The following is a 14,384-nucleotide window of genomic DNA, read 5'->3' on the forward strand; positions in this document are numbered from 1 at the left end:
CAACACGGCTATGCTGTTTTACAATATGTGTTTAATCCCAAGATGCAGATTAATACTTAATAACATTTTTGTCTTGTAAAATGAATGTACTTGGTATATTTTAAGGCATTTCTTTATACTGGGGCACTGGTATCCATAGGTTCCATTACAAAATCCAAGGGAGAGCTACTTATTTTTTAAAATTTATGAAATATGCTTTACTATATAACATGTGGCGAACTAATATACACCATGATTGTGAAGAAACAGTTTCAACTATAACAAAAAATACCAAACTTATCCTTTAGCTCTGACTTATATTAAACTAGCTTTGAGAAAAAAATAACTAAGCTAAAAAATTCTTACACGTTTTCACATGCACACTTTTTTTAAAATTGTGTACCAAACAGCATTTACTTCTAGGGTTTTCTTGATACTTGAAACAACAGCACTTAATTTCTGCATGGACAAACAAATTAACCTAGAAAAAATATTAATTTTACTTATAACTGTAAAACACTTTTTATTAAAGCACAAACATGCTTTGTGGAATGAAAAAATAACAAGAAAATGAAATATTTCCAAAGTGCTAGTTGAATCCCTTGATTTTCAGTCAGAGAATTTTCACAAACAGTTTGACAAACTTCACAAATAATTCTATAATAAAATTACGCACCTTGCTGACTGACTGGCATGAACTGGAATATCTACCACCTTAGGATCTGGAGATGGACTTCTTGGAATAGGCGGTGGACTTTCTACTTCTTCTTCATTTGGCTCTTCCTTGATAAGTGTTGGAGCCTGAAGGATTGAAGATGAATCCGCTGACTGAGGTGTAGGTCCAGAAACAGGTGGATGGATTGGGCTAGATGTTTTATAGGACTGAGCGGGACTTGTGCCTGGGGAAGCAGGGCTTGATGGCCGGTGGACAGTGTTCAAGACAGAATTAGTAGTACTGCTCAAAGAAGGTGGTGGCTTGCCAGAAATATTGCTGGGAGATGAATTTAGACTAGTGTTTAAAACAGAAGGAATTTGAGTTGAGGAAGAAGCAGGACAAGTAGTGTTGCTAATACTGCTGCACACAGAACTGCTATTCATGCTGGCAGAATAAGAAGAATTGTTTAGGGACGGTGAATGCAAAACAGTGGGTGTTGTGTTAGCTGTGAATGAAGGTGATCTAAAACCTAGTGCTGATACTGGAGTGGGAGTAATAGTGGTTTGTGAGGTGCTGTTGTTACTGGTTGCATTAGGAGAATTATTAGAAATGTTGGTAGCAGATGGTGGACAGCCAGTGGGAGCAGGTAAGGGGTTGTGTGAAGTAGATGCTGCAGAAATAGGAGAAGTGGAATTTGATTGGTAATGGTAGGGGTAAGGTGTCTGGGGAGTAGATGAGATAGAAGTATTGGGATTTTGATTATTGATAAGTGATGTACAAGAACTGGGTGGGGGAGACGTTTGTATTTGGCTCAATCCCTGGTAATTTCCCCCTCCATATAGCTCTCTATCTGTAGCTCCTTGACTAGAAGGTATTTGCTGGGAACTTGGGTTTTGGGCAGAACTTGGACGGTACTGACCAATGGGAGTAAGAGAAGCAGAGGAATTAGGGTGGATAGAAGGAGATATGGATGAGCCTGACAGAGAGCTTGAAAAATTGCTAGATAAAGGGCTTTGGCTAGTCTGAGATCCCTGGGAGGCTGAAGGATGTGTTTGAGAGTTAGAACTGGAATAATCCCTAACTGGTGTACTGGTATTATATAAATCCCTGTTTTGGATTTGAGTACTGGAATTCTGAAACTCTCTTCCTGGTGGATTTAGGGTAGTATAGTCATTAGCTGCCGGTTGGTGAAAGCCCAAATTAGAGAAGTCTCTGCTCTGAGGCTGTGGATTGGAATTGTTGAATTCTCTGGATGACTGACTTGAAACATTAAGGCTTGTGAACTCCCGAGGATGTGGCGGACATTTAGAGTTTGAATATTCTCTATTCTGGGGTGCTGAATTCACAAAGTCTCTACTTGCTTGAGAAAGACCAACATAGTCCCTGGATTGTTGATTGCTATTACTTGCTTCTCTTGACTGCTGAGCTTGCAAATTAGGGTTAGAAATATCCCTGGATTGCAACTGAGGAGTAGAGTTTGAAAATTCTCTACCTTGAGAAGGTAAACTTGTATAATTTTGTACCTGGCTATTTGTAGAGGGATAGTCTCGTGGCTGTTTTGGCTGAATATTGGAGAAATCTCTGTCCTGAGACTGCCCAATTTTTGTTTCTGAACATGTCCTGTTCGGGATCTGGGCAGTTCCCAACGTAAACTCCCTGCTCTGAGAAGAGGAGTTTGTAAACTCTCTGCTACCATGAGTCGATGGTGGATTATTTTGTCCAGATGATGGAAAACTCTGAAATGGTACACCAGAATTATAAGAATCTCGATTCTGAGAGTTTATATTCAAAAAATCTCTGGCTGTACCTTGTCCCACGTGAGACTGAGAATAGTCACGGTTCTGCTGGGGACTACCAAGTGGAAGATGATGGGAATGTTGTTGACCATATGTTGTGTGTGCTCCTTGCTTCTGATACTGAAGGTGCTGTCCATATCTGGTGTAGCTGGAACTGGAAGTTGTGGAAATTGGCTGTGATCCCCAAGACTGCTGGGTAGCTCCTGAGCTTGGTAAACTCAGATTTGGAGATGCTCCCCAAACACCAGGATTAGGCAAGGAATATTTACCATGGGTTACCATAACAGATGAATTTGTTCCATGAGGTGGTTGTGATGGTGGTGGTGGTGGTGGTGGATGAGAAGGAGGTGGAGGAGGAGCAGCAACAGCACACTGTTGCTGTTGTGGATCAGCTCTACTAATTGGAACATTTGGTGGACTTGATTTGTCCGTTTTTTCCAAACCTGGCTGGTGAACAGCCTGAGTAGAGCCAACAGAAAGAGGTTTAAGTGCTGGTGGTGGGGGTAAATTAGTTTGTGATGCCATTGAGGCAGACTGAAGAAACACTGTAGAAGATGAAAAGTTATGAGTATCATTTTTGGCAGAAGATGGCTGGCTTTTTGTCAGCTGAGTAGATAGACATGGCTGGGGCATACTCATGGTGGTAGCTAGGGTTGTGGATGGAAGCAAGTAGCTTCTGCTTGTGTCTGCAGCCTCAGTCTTGCTTGTAGAGCAAACTGTTTTCTCAGCAGCAATAGAGTTTGAATCAGAATCAGAATCAAGGCTACCCATGGGGGAGGCTGAAAGACTGGGAGAAGAACTGAGATTGTCCTGATCAATATCACGGCCACTGCTACTGCTTCTACTACTTTCCACACTGCTGACGCTTGCATTTGACTGGTTGTCTTCATTATCACTGTCATCTCCTATCCTCCTCTGATTCAAGATGTTACCCCTTCTTGCATGACTTCGGCTAGCATTTTCTTTGACTAGACTCACTTCCAATGTTGGGACGGAGCTTGATGCAGCAGGAGTGGAAGTGCTGTCCTATTTAAGGCAAAAGAAAGAGAGCAGAGTATCATGAGTGTCTCTAAGATATTTTTCCTCTTCTTTTAAAATTTCAGCCAAATAAATTTTCAAAACTCTTTTATTTCTAGAAATTGTTGATTTAAACTCACCTGCAGCCTCTGCTTTTTAGCATGTCTCCCTGCACCATCTCCATCACTTTCTGAGGAGTCTCGTGCTCGTGAACGTCCACTGGCACGGTCCCTCCCCACCCCTTCACTTGTCTCCTTCTGAAATAGAATATTTTGCACAATGAGATTAGCTTTATTGCCTCACTAAACAAAAGAGCCTTTGCAATCAGGACTATTACAAACTAAGAGTTTTAAGTGCATGTGCCAGTCACATTTATAAGTAACCTATACCGTATGCCAGTCAATATAGAGTAGAGTAACACTGATTTTTGTTTAATCATTCAAAAATAAACTATGTGCACTAATTATGTCTTCACAACATATATTATGTACTAAGGTAATTGAACAGTTCTTTGTATCAAGAATGAGGTACAAAAAAAGAGCAAAAATATAACCAAAGGAACTGACACAAGTATATAAAATAGTAGCAGAAACTTGAGTGAAAAAAGTGACATATCGAACTGACATCATGAACATATTAACTTTTGGATGAAGGAACTGTTCTTTTGTAGATGTGGTCCAAAAGCACAAAAATACTATGAAATCTCTTGATACAATTCACGCGCCGGTCAGGGTAGGCAAGTAAATTTATTATGAAATAAAAGGCTTTAAACAGTGCCATCTGCATACATAACATAAAATAATAGACAAATGCATGCTTTATTATATATAACCAAAGCTGTGAAAAAAATAAATGGCTTAAACACACCGTGATAACTTCATGTTTAGTTTCACAGCCTACATTTCTGTTTCCACTGCCAGTACTGCCCCCTGCGGATGAAGTATGATTTCGCGTGCCTTTCAATTCTTCTGATAAAGAGGAGACTTCCTTCTTTCGACTGCTGCGCACTGACATCTATTAAAGAAATAAAGTTATAAGCTTAAAACCAAATAGTTGCACCTTCAAGTCTTATTTTTTATTGTCACCTGAGTTATTAGGCAAGCATTACGTATCTTAAGATTGTATTGCAGCAAACATGGTATGCAGCCATTGCACATATTCTTGCTCTCAGACAGACAGGTAGATAGTACTTTATTCATCCCAAAATGGTAAATGCACTATGTAAAATAACGCAACTGTCAAACCATGAGGGGTGGTTAAGCTTTTAACCTTAGTCACAAACTAAAATTCTGAGGCAAGATAAGAGAAATACAAATCTTACGCATTCTTTAAGGAGTACTATAAAAATAAATGCAAAAGTAAAGGGGCTTTTGAAGATATTAGAAAAAATGCGATACCAAAAAATATAATTAATGCTATAAAACATATTTATTGCAGCACAATAAAAACATAATTTCACAGTTTTTTTTAATGTCATCAAAGAAGTTTTTTTTTATTGTTCCTCTAATCAATTCAGCAACTTCTCATTTAGAGACAAGTCATCTTCCTCTTACGAGCTTCTTTTACTGGGCAAAGCACAGGAAAACCAATATATCTATTTTTAACTTTTACTGAGTAATAAAGAATTATTAATTGTAATTAATAATTGGTAAAAACTGTATTAGAAACTTAAAAAATGTATTATAACTGGGTAATTGAGAACTGCACAAAACTTCAGAAAGTGTTCTTCCATCAGTCAACGTCTTCCATAATAGTTTTACCACAGAAAGTATCAAAAGGGAGCACAAGCCTCACAAAATATGGTGCACCACAAGGCAGGCACAAACATACAAGCACCCTGACAGCATGATTTTTGGATGGTGAAAAGAGACTAAAGACAAACAAAAACTGTGAAAATATCATTTTTCAATAAAGAATTCATACAAGGGCTCTGACATCTCAACTGCAGAAACAGAACATGTGGAACTACTGTGCCACCTTAACCATATTATACACAATATACACAAATAATATTTTGAAAAAAACTGTAACTCACCGATCCTTTATTGTTCCGCGTTTTCATGATCCGCAAAATGTGTGGCCCATTTTCTCCAAATTTAGGAGGTGTTCTTCTTTTGCCTCCAGTCTTGAAGATTAAAGACTTTCAAACGCTACACTGGGCTCTTGTTCTCTAAATGACAAAATGTAGGGGAACTGCTTAATTTTTACAATCTGGGGGAAAAAAATCAAGAAAAAAAGGCATGGATTAAGTGTATTATCTGTTTCTCAGTTAAGATAATCAGATTCAGGAAGAAGGCACTGTACAAAAAAATACTAGCTATGGAGTGAGAGAAACATAGAATTCAACAACTGGGTCATAATTTTGCATACATAATAACTAAATTATTTATTGACAATGTACGGATCTATTGAAGGGTTTTAAATTGTGAAGATACATTTATGACTTTAAAAGGAAATAAAGGTGACATTATTTGAGTGCAAATAAAACACCAGTTTAAACATTCACTATGGACATAAAATTAGCTTTCAGAAAATAAATATACTAAAATGCAACAATATAAACATTAAATTTAAGTTGCTTTCCATGTCATTATAATCCCCACATTCACCTATTCCACATCATAACTGTCATAATTGTGTACCTTGTATAACATTTCATATAGCAAAAAAACAACGACTACCAACAAAAGGACCTACTTTGCTGTTATAATAAACATCTGATTATATCATGGTCAATCTACATGATATTTTGAAGTCTGCTGTACGTCACACCCATTTTCAGTTTTTTAAGTCTAAAAATTCTTCATGCCTCAAATCTTGCCATTACTGTTCTACAGTAGGCATAACTAAACATTCATATTAGCAGGTTGGGTAAAATTGGAAGCATACTTCCAATTTTTCCATTCTGCTCATTCAGAATAGCAAGATGGCACACTATTTAACATTGCTGTCATACAGCTCCAAGGAAATATTGAAATCCTGAAACGAATCACTGTTCATATGAGGTTATTTTTTCCACTTCTCCATTTGGGGTTTACTTTCACATTCCAGAGTAGGTCATTATTGGTTAAAAGGCAAGGCTTTTTTTTTTCGTAACAAAGAAAGAACTTCAGAAAGGCAAAATGACACAGTAGCTATGACATCCATTAGAGATTCAGATGGTTCACTACAGTTTTAAATAACTGAACAATGCCTGGACTGGGTAGTGTCCTCACAAGTTTGGCAAATTACTCAACTGTCAGCACAATGACTAGGGAGTGATCATGATATGGTAAGAGAGAAGAGTAGGGCATTTGCATAGTTTCTAGTCACTCAGTGATTATGATGAAGCTCCAGAACTAGGTCTGCCTTTAAAATATGACATTTTTTTAAGAACAGGCTGACAACAGATCGTCAGTGGGCTTCCTAGTAACATTAGAATCATCTTATTCATGTTCATATCCATGTCCATATTGGACAGCAACACTCCAAGGTTACCTAAACAAAGTTTTTGTTTGCTACACATAGGGTAAAATGAGGTAACACTTGGGTCGCTCATAGATGGAAGTTTAGGTGTTACTCTGCTCTAATAGTGCTGGATCTGATGTGATCTTTCCAAGCTACATATAACAATAAGACACATATATATATATATATATATATATATATAGATATATAGATATTCTATATATATATATATATATATATATATATATATATACAGTGCATCCAGAAAGCATTCACAGCGCATCACTTTTTCCATCTTTTGTTATGTTACAGCCTTATTCCAAAATGGATTAAATTCATTTTTTTCCTCAGAATTCTACACACAACACCCCATAATGACAACGTGAAAAAAGTTTACTTGAGGATTTTGCAAATTTATTAAAAATAAAAAAACTGAGAAATCACATGTACATAAGTATTCACAGCCTTTGCTCAATACTTTGAGGCTGCACCTTTGGCAGCAATTACAGCCTCAAGTCTTGTTGAATATGATGCCACAAGCTTGGCACACCTATCCTTGGCCAGTTTCGCACATTCCTCTTTGTAGCACCTCTCAAGCTCCATCAGGTTGGATGGGAAGCGTCGGTGCACAGCCATTTTAAGATCTCTCCAGAGATATTCAATTGGATTCAAGTCTGAGCTCTGGCTGGGTCACTCAAGGACATTCACAGAGTTGTCCTGAAGCCACTCCTTTGATATCTTGGCTGTGTGCTTAGGGTCGTTGTCCTGCTGAAAGATGAACCGTCGCCCCAGTCTGAGGTCAAGAGCGCTCTGGAGCAGGTTTTCATCCAGGATGTCTCTGTACATTGCTGCAGTCATCTTTCCCTTTATCCTGACTAGTCTCCCAGTTCCTGCCACTGAAAAACATCCCCACAGCATGATGCTGCCATCACCATGCTCCACTGGAGGGATGGTGCCAGGTTTCCTCCAAACGTGACGCCTGGCATTCACACCAAAGAGTTCCATCTTTGTCTCATCAGACCAGAGAATTTTCTTTCTCATGGTCTGAGAGTCCTTCAGGTGCCTTCTGGCAAACTCCAGGCAGGCTGCCATGTGCCTTTTACTAAGGAGTGGCTTCCGTCTGGCCACTCTACCATACAGGCCTGATTGGTGGATTGCTGCAGAGATGGTTGTCCTTCTGGAAGGTTCTCCTCTCTCCACAGAGGACCTCTGGAGCTCTGACAGAGTGACCATTGGGTTCTTGGTCACCTCCCTGACTAAGGACCTTCTCCCCCGATCGCTCAGTTTAGATGGCCAGCCAGCTCTAGGAAGAGTCCTGGTGGTTTCGAAATTCTTCCACTTACGGATGATGGAGGCCACTGTGCTCATTGGGACCTTCAAAGCAGCAGAAATTTTTCTGTAACCTTCCCCAGATATGTGCCTCGAGACAATCCTGTCTCGGAGGTCTACAGACAATTCCTGCTTGGTTTGTGCTCTGACATGAACTGTCAACTGTGGGACCTTATATAGACAGGTGTGTGCCTTTCCAAATCATGTCCAGTCAACTGAATTTACCACAGGTGGACTCCAATTAAGCTGCAGAAACATGTCAAGGATGATCAGGGGAAACAGGATGCTCCTGAGATCAATTTCGAGCTTCACGGCAAAGGCTGTGAATACTTATGTACATGTGCTTTCTTAATTTTTTTATTTTTAATAAATTTTCAAAAACCTCAAGTAAACTTTTTTCATGTTGTCATTATGGGGTGTTGTGTGTAGAATTCTGAGGAAAAAAATTAATTTAATCCATTTTGGAATAAGGCTGAAACATAACAAAATGTAGAAAAAGTGATGCGCTGTGAATACTTTCCGGATGCACTGTATATATATATATATATATATAAAACACCTTTGTTTCTACTGTACTGAACAGCACATACAAACCCAAAGTCCGTTCACTTGTCCTAGAGAGGTCTTTATTCAGTTGGTCTGTAAGATCACAACATGTAGCCTTAACTGGGACCAATTTGTGATACATGGGGTCATGAACAAAGAGATCAAACTAACACTTTCTAAGAATTATAAATACAAGGAAGAGAGCAGGCCTTAACTTGGGGTGCACCAGTACTTGCTAAAAGAGATGTTAATCCTATTATTATAATTAAATTACCCCGGAGAATCAAGGTGTATAAACTGATAGTGCCCTTAAATAGTTTGGACCCTTGTGACCCTTGTCTATAGCTGGTTTCTGCAATGAACCCAATACTGTTACGGTAGCTTCCAGTACCTTTCACCACAGAAAACAGACTAAAGCTCAGGAAATCAGTGGATGAATGGATGCATGAATGGACGGAATTGGAAATGGATGCAAGTCAGTTTGTTCAAGTCACAAACACAGTCTTAAACACAGTCACCCTGGTAAAATTTAGAATAAGCAAATGACATGACAGCATTTATTTGAATGTAGGAGGAAACCAGACTGCTTGCAGAGGAGCACAGCACAAAAGTTACAATGGAGGCACCCAGCTCAGAAACAATCCTTCATCTTAAATACTAGGGTCAAAACACAGTCTACCATAATTTTACAGCAGCATCCAATTGTTTGCAGTAATCTACCAAAATTTTTGCCTAGGTTTTCCTCTTATATAAAGGCACCCCATACCAATTTAAACCTGTACTGAAGAAGAATGTAACACCTCAAACTTGCCTAAGAGTAATACATTCTGTAGGTAGAGTTATACTTAACACTGGTAACAACACAAAATATTTCTTAAAAGAGAATAGGATACATTACAATAAATAATACTATTGACAAAAGTGCAACATAGTTAAAACTAGAGGACCAATAATAATATAACACTGCCAGATACAAGAAATAACACACACAAAATAGTTTGACCACCTCAGTTTCAGTTGTATTATTTTTTAATACATGCATATAAGTTGAACATGTCTGGTGCAAACATTTTCATGCAAACTGGCACTATACCCAAAAGCACCAAACACAGACACTCACAATCAGTAATTTCAAATAATCAGAAGTTTGAAAGAAATATTTAGAAATTCTGAAACTGCAAAGCCCTACAGCTCCAAGTCTACTGTTGATGTACTCTGAACCTTGACCTTCTTGAGTCATCATTAATAGATTGCAAACTAACAATTCAGATCTCTATTTGTCAAATATATGTCACTTGTATAACTTTATCACACCATGGAATTTGTATTATGACACCAAGACAAGATTTCACACAAATTATACTGATCTTCTAAACAACCTACAAGTCCATGGAGAAAGAACAAAAATTTGGACATGAGCGTCAGTAGTTACCCGAACTATTTTATAACATTTCGGTAATTATTTACCGCTCTGATGCTGATCTTTCTGATCATAAAATAGGTCATTACGATACCACTTAACAAGAAGAATTCATAATTAATTGCAGAATTACAGTATTTGAGGGTTCCTCTAGACTGCCTCTTTTCTCTTTGGCACAAACACTAATCAGTATCATCATCTCATAATAGCTTATGTTTTGTGTTTGGTATTTTTCTGTCCAGCCGTTTTAGCCCAAGACCATCCTCAAGAAACTATGACACATAGACACAAACACAGACAGACACACAAACACCATCAGTATCGATGTTTTCAATACCAGGGAACCCTAAAACGTCAAGATCCGTCAAAAACCAGAGATCGAAATTTTTGATGAATCTAAAGCTTTCACTCTCCCCCCATAGACAATAGGTTAAGGCGTGGGAGGGTGCAAACCAATAAAACACATATTAAGGCACAATGCTCTTGCTCAGAACTCACATGAGGCATATTGCAACAGAGAAACTCGAAAGCATCACACACTTCAATGAGTTTAACTGGTGAAGGTTATTTTGGCATTTATGAGTGATGCAAAATATTATCAATACCACTGTACTTGTAAGTTGAACAAAAAGGTAATAGTTCACCTGAAGCATTATTCCTTTTTCATTATATTTGCATTGTATGTTAAATTAAAACAAGTTAATAAGCTAAATGTAAAAATCAACATTCTGCCAAAAACAGCAATCTGAATTCTACTCAGGCTACATCAAAAGGGACACTGTAATATATACTAAACCCAACTATTCTGTTGCTCTACTGCAGATATGGTTGGGTAAAGAATTGGTATCCAGTGTCAAAATTGCTAAGACACATTTCATCAGTACTCCAGTTCACCCATCAGCTGGCTCCAGATAGTCTTGCCTCGAATGTGTACAGTTCAACAAATAAATATGGATGGCCTTTAGCCCTAAACACCTCAGCTCTTTTGTAGCCTAGAACCAGCAATGATTGGACCTGATTAAACCTGGCTTGTCAGTATTCAGGAGAACGAAGGAGTAACTAGGTGGACACTTCACATATTTGTACCTAATAAAATGGCTTACCATAACCTGCTGCCGTACTCGGTTCTGAAAGTTTCAACATCAATAGACTAGCCTTGCAAAGTAAAAAAAATAAACGCAATATGACCAGATACCACAGCTTACATCAATAAGCCAGCCATGCAATGCAAAAAAAAACATAATATGGTCAGATATCACATCTTTTAAGCACCTGGTCTAATGAAATAGTTAAAAACACATACGGATGGCAATACATGCAAAGCTGCTGCATACCTCAAGTGCAACAAATGGCTTCACTTAGCGGGGGAAAAATGCATAGCTGATGGGTGGAGAAGGGTGATCTATCCCAGCAGCTTTGCGAACAAGGCAGGAAGCCACTTCAGTGCAGTGCCCAGTTACACACTGGGTGAGTGTACATCCACCATACATCTTTGGGGATGTTGGGAAGAAAACTGGTTATTTACTATTGAGAAGAAAAAACTGACTTTTACTCAGCTTTGAGAAATCCAAAGAAAAATCTTCCATGTAATAAAATGTTATTTTTTTCATGACAAAGGTATATATAAGTGTACTAAATATTAAAGTATCAAAGACAATGACAACCTAAACAATCAAAGTGAACAATGAAAAAGTGCCAACAAAATTTATTGCACAAATTTTGCAACTGACTTTAAGAACTGAAAAAGTGGTCATAATTTGTTCTTAACATACATTACAAAAACACTTAACATTATAGGTTTTGCATATTGTTTGCAACATGGTATCTTGTGCCTAGGGAGTGGCTGCATGAAAGGCGGCACAATCATTTTATCACAGGCTTCAAGAAGAAGATTCAACACAGAGGACAGGTACCAACTTCACAGAATATATACTGCACAATACCACAGCCATCAACCTAGGTATGACACATCCCATTCCATTTTTAATTAATGCTTACCAATTCAAAAAAATGCAACATGAACATGCAATACTTCACTACACCTGAAATATAAATGGTATACTAAAAAAGAGTGATTGAATGCTTAAGATGGCATATGAATGGTTACCTGAGTTTCAGAGGTTTATGAACCTCTGTATCAGCTCAGAAAAAGACTTCTGCATGGTGACACAGAGAATCAACAGAGGAAAAATAAAAAGATTATCTAGTTGTCCTAAGCAAAAAAGATTTAGCCACAAGTGGAAATTGTAATGCTAGAAAGGGTTAAAAAACCTATTGCATCATAAAAGCTATGTTTAACAGTAATATATAAAATATTGTTAATTTTTAAGCAATAGTTTAAATAGAGGATTAAGGCAAAAAGATGCACTTGTGCCAAACAGAATAAAGTATGCGAGAACAAAGGTTCTAAGTTACTGAAACAATATAGTCTAGATTCTATATGCTAACAGAATACTGGATCATTTAGACAGTTGAAAACACAAATGTTCTGATGAGGAGGACAAACCTTAAAGTATAACAAGCTATGAGAGATTAAATTCCACACGTGTCATTTCCATACCAACGTCGCACACTTCTTCATTAATTTCATGTGGAACGCATTTGGTCGTTGACCTCTGTCTGCTGCACACATTCCACCCCCTCTTGCACCCACACTTGCGTTTAGACAGAAAGTTGCTTTGCTGGTGGGACACATCCTGAAAATGACAATGATTTTTATTGAGTCCATTAAAGGAATGTGACTGAGCTATTTTTTACCCTCTGACCCTTTCTTTAGTAGGCCAATAGGTCACTTATTTTATGAAGGATGTGAATAAAGCAAACGAAGACTGACCTCAAAAATGAGGCAGTGGTTAAAAAAACACCTTTTAAACCCTGCCTGATTAACCGTCAAAAACAAGCAACACAATGGATCATAGTTGTGAACTGAAATATCAAAACTATTGTACAAGAATATTGCTTACTGGATGGTTTCATCACATGTCAACAATTATTTGCATCAACTGTAATCAGATGGTTTGTAATTTCAAAATTTTATTCTAGGCTCCAGATTAAAAAAATTATATCCATCGCGGAAAAACATTGGGAAGCTTATTTTGGCGTGACGATAATTGCTTATTCACTGTTTGCACTTACAGTACTCAAGTCTGCACCATAATCTTTTCATTCCGGCTAAGCTGCATATGGTGTTTCAGTGTGTTACACAGATATCTCAAAATGGTTTAGGAGTAAATACATATTTCACCCCATTAATCACTTCGTCACCGACAAATATGAAAATTGCAATATAAAAGGAATGCTAGCATTAAAAATGTAATAAGAATACACCGACCTTAACATACGCTAGCGTTCTGCTTCCAACTATACCGCGAGGAGCCCGCGTCACACTGGTGAATATGAAGAACAAAAAATCAAATTAGGCTTTTCACACGCTTTAAACGTGCCACCATTAACTCGGAGACCGGGGGCTTTGCGACAGTGGTATTAAAGGTGGTATGAAAGCCAGAGACACAGACACGTACTCGCACGGACGGAGGGAGAGACAGACAGACAGACAGGCGGCGCACAAAATGAAGGAATGCCTCCCCAAAAGCGGCATATTTTTCTTACCTACCAGTGCTACTATTACTACGGCGCGGCTTCCTCGCCCCACATTCTCGCTTTCTCTTTTTCGATCCCTGCGCGAATCTGCATTTCAACAAGCATTATAACAATAATTGTACCACAAATGCTTGGAAGCGCCGCTGGATCTGCGTGCCCTTTGCCGCTGGTGCTCGTATGGGCACGCGCATCGGTTAAACGTGCTTCAGCCACTTCGTTTCATATAGTCTTGGTCATTTTCTTAGGCAGTGTTGTGTTTGCAAAGAGTCCATTTGTCAGCCTCCTCTCTCTCTCTTTCTCTCTCTCTCTCTCTCTCACTCGTACTCTCACTCCCTCTCTGTCTCTCTCTCTGTGTGTGTCTCTCTCTCTCTCTCACTCACTCACGTACGATTTGCATGGACCCCCCATTGGGAACGCGCGAGAGGCCTAGAGGAGGGACTGGAAGGGAGAGAGAGAGAGAAGGGAAGGGAAGGAGAGGCAGAGAGAGAGAGAAAGAAAGAGAGAAAAGGGGGGGAGAAAGCGTTCAGCAGACCAAGAGATCCGAAGACGGAGGGAGGGGAGCTGGGGATGCAGTGCTGTTCGACTGAGTCTCCTT

General features: G+C 38.6%; 1 protein-coding gene across 4 annotated transcripts in view; it reads right to left on the reverse strand.

Moving 5' to 3' along the window:
* Positions 1-14,155, reverse strand: part of atn1 (atrophin 1) — a 91,030-nt gene extending 76,875 nt beyond the window's left edge. Inside the window, exons 1-6 of one of the 4 annotated variants that reach the window (XM_051931697.1) lie at positions 13,803-14,153; positions 12,696-12,885; positions 5,483-5,658; positions 4,315-4,461; positions 3,588-3,704; positions 656-3,456 (exon numbers count right to left, since the gene is read on the reverse strand). In XM_051931697.1, the coding sequence (XP_051787657.1) occupies positions 656-3,456; positions 3,588-3,704; positions 4,315-4,461; positions 5,483-5,509 (3,092 nt within the window). In that variant the 5' untranslated portion in view covers positions 5,510-5,658; positions 12,696-12,885; positions 13,803-14,153. Of the gene's footprint in view, positions 1-655; positions 3,457-3,587; positions 3,705-4,314; positions 4,462-5,482; positions 5,659-12,695; positions 12,886-13,798 lie in introns of all 4 variants that reach the window. The other 3 variants (XM_028810033.2, XM_028810031.2, XM_028810032.2) reach the window with 3 other exon arrangements.
* Between the last annotated feature and the right edge of the window lie 229 nt (positions 14,156-14,384).

Source organism: Erpetoichthys calabaricus, chromosome 9, assembly GCF_900747795.2.
Source record: "Erpetoichthys calabaricus chromosome 9, fErpCal1.3, whole genome shotgun sequence".
Classification (NCBI taxonomy): Eukaryota; Metazoa; Chordata; class Cladistia; order Polypteriformes; family Polypteridae; genus Erpetoichthys; species Erpetoichthys calabaricus.